At 52.8% G+C, this 7,371-nt stretch overlaps 1 protein-coding gene across 2 annotated transcripts in view; it reads right to left on the bottom strand.

The window, feature by feature from the left end:
• The window catches only part of hivep2b (HIVEP zinc finger 2b), a 17,505-nt gene that overhangs the window by 6,688 nt on the left and 3,446 nt on the right, over positions 1 to 7,371 (bottom strand). For both annotated transcript variants that reach the window (XM_019872622.1, XM_019872623.1), the window contains exon 2: positions 594 to 4,177. In XM_019872622.1, the coding sequence (XP_019728181.1) occupies positions 594 to 4,094 (3,501 nt within the window). In that variant the 5' untranslated portion in view covers positions 4,095 to 4,177. The remainder of the gene's footprint in view (positions 1 to 593; positions 4,178 to 7,371) is intronic.

Below are 7,371 nucleotides of genomic sequence, written 5' to 3'. Positions count from 1 at the left end.
AAAAAAAAAAAACATGAAAAACATTGTTAAATGTTGAACAAAAAATATTAGATGAAAAGTAGAAATATTGGGGGGAAAAAAATACAACATTGGAGGAAAAATATTGAGGAAAATACAAAAATTGTGTTGTTTTTTTTTTTCTAATGACACAAAAATACACGTTGAGAAAAAAATGTAATATATTACATTCCGAGGAATTGTGTTCAAATTCCAAATTCAATCATTTTTTAAAAATTAAAAAATTTTAAAATTTAAAAATATAAAAAAAATTGATGTTCAAATATTAAAACTACATAACAATCTAAATTAAAATTTATTGTCAACCAAGGACCCCGAGCAGCAGATTTGTTTGCATATTTCTAACCCTTAAAGGAACAGCGGTTACTGCAGTCGCCAGCTTATCGTGTTATTAAGTTAGATGAAAAAAAATAAAATATTTGTTGATTAAATAGTAATAGCTTATTTCTATATATTGCTGAGGCTATCGTTTGGATTGCGCAACTGCACCGACGGTAATAATGCGACTCGTGCCACTCACACGGGCAAAGCCCCGGCGTACAACGCAAGCGGGGGCTTTCGTTGAACCTCCTCACCTGTTCCGCCGTCTGTCGCCACAGCACAAGGGATGAAACCAGTTTCCCGTTGTCGGGCTGACACATGGCAGCCATCGAGTAGATCAACTTGCCTCCCTTCTGTCGCGAGTGCAGCAGGGCCAGCGCGGCGCTGGTGCTCAGTTCCGGCGGATTGGGATTGCGGGAGCTGACGCGCCAGGTGGCGTAGACGGAATAGGGCGCGGCGCCTTCGTCGTCGTGCGAGCAGCTCGGCTTGGTGTAGCTGAGATAACACCAGCTCACACCCGTCGCCGTGCGAAGACTCGGAAAGGGAGACGGCGTCCCGCGGCGCTCGGCTTCCGAGACCGCGACGTCCCGGCCGAAGGGCGGCTGCGCCCCCGTGTCCATCTGCGCACGTCTCTCCGCGCACGTTTCTTTGGGATACGCGGGCAAGCCGCTCTCCATAGCGGACTCGGCGCTGCGGTCGTCGGTCACTTTCCGAGCCGCGATCAACTTTCTCCCGTGTGAGTCATCCTCCAGGTGGCACTTGCCCAGCTCCACCGCGCTCAGCTCCTCCACAATTTGCCCAAACATCCTCTCCTCCTTCACGCGCTTCTGCTGCTTGACTTCCATAAAAAGGTCGAGGCTGCTGGCGGGCGAGAGCATGCGTTTGTTGGCGCCGCCGCTGGACGCGTTGGTGGTGGAGATGGTCCGGGAGGTCAGGGACAGGGGGATGCCAGTTTTGAGCTTGGCCGAGGACAGGTCCAGGACTTGGATAGAGACCGCGTGAGCGGCGGCTCGATTCTGAGAAGGCGTTAACGCCGGGCTAACTCCGTCGTAGTAATTGTCGACGATCCGCGACACGGACGTGTACGTGAGGCTGCCGTAGCTCGGCACGTGAGTTTGGATCCGGACGGGGATTAACAAACCGGGATGCGGAGGACGGGGGAGCGCGTTCCCGGTCGAGAAGACGGGCAGTGGCGACGGAAACGCGTGCGCGTGCGAGGCCTCCGCGTCCATGCTCAGCGACTCCTGGCGCACCAGGTTGCCCCGCCGCCTCTCCTTCGCCAGGTCCCCCGGAGGTCTCACTTTGGATGTCGGATCCAGGCTCCCGTAGTCGAACGATACGCTGCGCACCTCCGGGAGCTCCTTGCGCAAATTGCAAGGCGCCTGCTCCGAGGAGGAGCGTCTCATTTCGTGTTGCTGGCGATGATGGAGAACGGAGAGCGAGCGGCCGCTTCCCGGCACGGCTAAGCGCTCCAGAGGCTTGCCGAATTCATCTTGTCTGGCCGGGGAAACGGGCTTCAGGCTCTCCTCCCTGTCGAAGGAGAAGGCGGAGCCGTAAGATAAGTTGCTGTCCTGACTGGGGCTTCGCGAGAGACCGGCGCAGGCCGACTCGAAACTGGACTCCCCCGAGGAGTGCTCGATGTCGGCCAGCCGCAACCTTTTCTTCTTCGGGGGCAGTTTTTCGGGAGGGAACTGGGCTAAAGTTTCACTCCTCTGCGGCCACTGAAACTCTTCCGCGTGCTTCTCGGGCTCCTTCGCCGGCGCGTCCGCGGCTTTTTCGGGACTGTCGGGCTCCACGGTGACCCTGATCTCCGGCACTTGGATGTTGGGCTGCCGCACCAGTTTGGCAGCCAACTGAAAGGACTGCCTCAAGACGCCGTCGCCTCTGTCCATCTCAAACGACTCCTCCATGGGCTGAAACGAGGAAAAGGCCTCCCGCCTCTGCCTGAGACTCTTGTAGGAATCGGACGGGTCGGCGTGAGGCCTGTTGATGAACTTGGTGTGCTGGATCACCGAAATGACATTCCCTAATGTTTTCCGAGCGCACGTTTCAGGGCTGACCGAGACGTCCATGTCGACGCCGTCCGGCTGCGTACTCAAACGTCCTTTGGCGACGCCGACCGCCCCGTGGCCGACGACCGTCGTCTCGTAATCCTTCCCGGAGTCGAACATTTCTTCGCACTGTTCGTGATGCGCCTCATACCGAGGCGGCGGATCCTCCTCTTCCCGTTTCTCTTTCCGGCGCTTGCGCGTGGCTAATTCCACGGCGTGCCTCTGCGGGTTCCCGCTCGCTGGATAATTGTCCGTTTCCGGCCCGGCGAGCGGCGCGTCGCTCGCCTTCCCGTGGCCGTCGCTTTCCGCGTGGCCCTCGTTGGACGGCAGCTCGAAAGCGGCTTGCCGGCGGAGTCTCCTCATGCCGGCGTTGCTCGTTCTCTCGTCAAACGAGTGACTGCCCCGGAGCGCCTGCGGCACGGTCAGGCCGACGGCCGACGACGTGGGCATGGAGTTGCTCCTGAGGAGGGTCCCCGTGTCGGAGCCGCTGTCGAACTGCGCTTCTTTCGCCTCTTCCCTCGTGAAGGACTTTGTATTTATTTTAATGGACTCCACCGTGTCTTTTTCCTGGGTGAAAACACGAGAAACTCCTTTCTCGGAACATCTTCCCGCTTCGCCGGAAACGTACGCCGTGGTCTGCTTGGGGCTGGGCCTGTAACATTTGCCAAACATAATTTCCTGGTAGGACTTGGCGTTGGCATTCGGGGGACTGGTCTGATGCTCGGCGCTTTCCGATCGGGAAAAGTAGCCCGAATCGGTGCTGCCTTTGCTCGACTGACTCGGAAGGGACAGATTGTGTTCCGAGTCGCTGCTCCTTTTTTCCGACAGCCGAAGCGCGAGCCTTTGTTTAATCGTGCACGTTTGAATCGCACGGTGAGCCTCGACGGCGGCGACGGATGAGGCGGTCGTTTCCGGGCCGTCCTGAGTCGACGTCGCGGATGCCTTTTTGTGAGAAATGAGGTTGAGCACTTTGACGGCCGTGTGATCCGAAGCCTCCGCCGGGGAGTCCAGCAGCAGCAGCGGGTCGTTGAACGCGTCCTCGTCGGTGTCCGTGCTCTGCTCGGCGTCGGAGAACAACTCGCCTTCGCCTTCGAAAGACCCCTGGTCCGCATTGACGTTCTGAGAGGACGGCGACGTTCCGGCCTTGACCGAGTGGGCGTGGGACTTTCGGTGTTTGTACAAATTGCTCTTGGTTTTGAAGGAGAACCCGCAGGGGACGCACGGGTAGGGCCGCTCCCCGGTGTGCGAGCGGATGTGTTTCTTCAGCACGCTGGGTTTGGCGCACGCCCTTCCGCAGTAATCGCAAACGTACTTTCCGGGCTTCTGCGCTTTCGGTTCAGCCTTACCGCCGGTATCCGGCTGCGGCTCCATCCCCGAATAGCAACTCTGTCGTTCCGGTGAGCTAGGGGACCTCTTCGGTCTGCCGGCCGCTTTGGCGGCCTGGAGTGAAAACGAAGACGTTTCCGTGTCTTCGATTTGGGAGATGGAATCCTCAAAAGTCAGTGACTTCCCTGAGGCGGGCGCTTTTTTGGAAGCGCATGCGTCTCTGGCCGGGCCCTCTTGCAGGTGCTGGCGCCACCCTTTGCCCTCCATTTCCACCGATGGACTCCTACTTATCTTGGCTGCCTCGGGTGTGCATTTTTTGGGTGCGACATCTCTGTCGTGACCTTCCGGAGAGCCCGTGGCAGTTTCGAGTGACTCCATTAATCCGACGTCGCGATCGTTTCTTGGGGAGAATATTTCTTAGGTGTCGGTAGTGATGTTGATATAAACGTGCGACGGCTCATCTGCAAATGAAGCAAACAGAAAGTGGGGATTCAATGAAGATTAATGAGCATGAACACTCTATCTCCTTGCCAGAAATATTGACCCCCCCCCCTCCACACACACACACACACACACACAGATCAATGGTCACAAAATGATGAGGGCTCCAATCGACAAGATTTTGTAATAACGAGTCATTGCTCGGTGGACTTTTTGCTTTGTGTTGCGAGCTCAAATTGGAATTTCGAGGGAGCGTTTTGTGATTTATTCGTGGAGTGACTTTAATAGTCAACCACACAAATACAAAATGACAACACTCGTAAAGAGCTGCTGTAGCGACAAATCACGCCGGGATGCTCACACTCAGACTAACCGGCCACTCACTCTCCTGATGTCACTCACTAAGGCCGCGCCTCTTAAAGGCACACGTCCGTCACAAAAATTGAATTGCATAGAGAGCAATGGTGCTTTATAAAACAAATCCCCCCCTAAAAATTCCATTTTCTTATGACTCACCCGACCGCACGGCGCGTCTGCCCTTTTATCCTGGCAGGAAGCTAAATTCCCCCATGGATGAAATCTAAATCCAATCTTTTGCCACGACCACTTTCAACAAAATCTCAAATTCCAATCATAAAAGTTTTTTTTTTTAATGTACCATATTGGTGTGAAATAGTAGTGCAGATGTTATCTGTCAAAGTGTCGGTGGTTCCTTTGACTGTCTGGCCAGTGGGATTATTTTTGAAGTTACGGGAGACTTTTTGATGGCATAGTTTGGGAGGGTTGGGGTGAGATGGCCCCTTTCTTTGCGGTCAGACACTCATCCAAATGTCGACATTATTTCATGTCGTGGGGTCATTTCAATTTGAGTCCCTCCAAACCACACAGCCCCCTTGTTCAAATGATGCTAAAGTAGCTAGCACAAAACGCTCCCGATTAGCTTGCTACTGTTGTTTAGTCTTCAAAGTGTTTCTCTGTAAGTGTGTTTTGATCCGGCTGACGTGTTCGCCGGGTTACATCAAGGCCATGGGAACTCGGTCGTAAAGAGGAACACCCCCCCCCCCCACTCCGAATGACACCAAGCGCACTGCCACCACAACAAGAGAATTCATCTGGAGTACGAAGTGGAAGGTGTCTGTCCGACTTAAACCCCACAGAACCTGCTAAAGTGAAGACTTGAAAGGACAATCCCCCCTCCTCATTTGCGTGACAGTTGAGCTGGAGCCAGTGCCAGCTGACTTTGGCCGAGAGGCAGTGTACACCCTGGACTGGTCGCCAGGTGAATCGCAGAGCACATACAAACGACTAGTCACACCGATGGACGATTTAGCGTCTAACATGAAGCTCACATATATGTTTAAGGAATGTCAGAGGAAGCTGGAGTACCGGAGAAAACCATTGGAAGATCCCCCCAAAAAATTTGGAACCAAAACCTCCTAAGTGTGATGCCCTCAAGTCCATCGGGCCGTCCCTCTTAAATCCCGCCATGCATGCAACACTGAGCCATTGGTTTCAGTGCCGTGGCGTAAAAGGGAAGAGACGTGCAGGAGCATCGGCATCACCTCGTATTCCCTCACGTCTCGCGCTCGCCAAAGAAACGCCATCCCCTCATGGATTCTGGGAATTGCTTTAGCTTTAACCCCGTAGGGCACATCCGCCTCCACCTCCTCGTCTTCATCCTCTCCGTATCAAATGCCGTGTCCTCCCTTAACGAGGTTATGTAAGATTATCTGGTTCAAACCCTCCGAGTTTCCCCCCTAATTAGGACATCCTTTCTCTCTATGTATTTTTTTTTTCATCTCTTTGTTGGCGCTCCGCGGAGGCACTCGGCCCAGCGCGATTCGCCGAGGATGCGAATCCAAGGTGACTCGCCGCATGCGGACCGTCGCGTGAAAATAACCGAGGAGGGAAGGGAGGCGAAACGGGATGGGGGGCAGATTTTGAGTGGTTGGGGGAACTAAAGCCACTTTTCCATCACACGCTACCGACTGGGCTTTAAACGTGTTCATGCTAGCTTGGCCTGTTGTTGTGTCACTGGCGTCGTTTGGCTGTGACGCTTTGCTTCCTTGTTTATGTTGCTTTACTTCCACTTTGGAAAGAAATCATTACAGCCCCCCGCCCCCCATCCCCCATTTTATCATTTAGTTTGGCTTAAACAGAAGAATGCTTTTAAGAGTCATGTTTTGAAGTGTCCCTTTAAGCCCGGATGCTACTGAGCGGCCCAGGTTTGGGAGTTGTGCGCACATAGCGAATGTTGTTTTTTTCGGAAAGGTTCATTCAAGGTCGCAAATGGTCGCTACGACGTTCAGCAACGATTTTAACGGTAACAAACAGTTTCTCGAGAAAACTGTTTGATACCGATTGCCGCGCATCTGACGAACGTCTTTGCAAGCATTGGCGAGCTTGAACGCGAAAAATCAACATTCAGTTCCGTGCGCAAACACTCGCTAACCCGCGCCGCTCAGTGAGATGCGGTCCTTAGCATAATTCACTTGGACCGATGCGTTCAACGTGCCATTTTATATTTCGCAGTTTCGACCACTGTGGTCGACGTGGCGAGTTTTCCGATGCACCAATTTTCATGCCTCAGTCCAACTTTTGACTTTATTCATCCAGCGCGCTCAACGCGGCAGGTGTTTTTGCAGTTGCCTGTTAGCATAGCTTGATCTGACTAACATGATGTGTTTGCCTCGGTTTTCTTTGAGCGCAGCTTGACGCATTCAACGCGGTAGGATTTTTCAGCTTCCCATTAGCCTACGCATTAGCTTCAGTCAATCCAACCCATGTGTTCTGCGGCAGGTTTTCTCAGTCTCCTGTTAGCTTGATCTGGTTAGCGCGGCAAGATGCATTCGGTGGGTTTGTCGTAGTTTTCCATGAGTTCGGCTTCAGCGTGATACTTTTTTTTGCGACTTCCCATTCATGTAGCTCGATCCCTTTCATGCATTTAACGTGACGTTTTTTTACAAAGTTTCACGTTAACATGATTTCTGATGTGTTTAGCGCAACAGGTTTCCCCCAGATTCCAGTCCCAGGTCCAATTCTTGAATTGATGCTGCTGATGTGTCGTGTCCATTGTGGTTACCCTGCTGTGGCGTGGCTCGATCTGAAAGATGCATTCAACGTGGGGGAGTTTTCAGTTTCTCGTGAGTGCGGCTTCATACGTTTTTTTTTTTTTTTTTTTTTTTTTTTTTCATATTTAGCAATTTCCCCCACA

The sequence above is a fragment of the Hippocampus comes genome, unplaced genomic scaffold (assembly GCF_001891065.2).
Source record: "Hippocampus comes isolate QL1 unplaced genomic scaffold, H_comes_QL1_v1.1 scaffold92, whole genome shotgun sequence".
In the NCBI taxonomy this organism is placed as follows: domain Eukaryota; kingdom Metazoa; phylum Chordata; class Actinopteri; order Syngnathiformes; family Syngnathidae; genus Hippocampus; species Hippocampus comes.
Note: the sequence above shows the minus strand (reverse complement) of the source record. Positions and strands in the feature narration are given on the sequence as shown.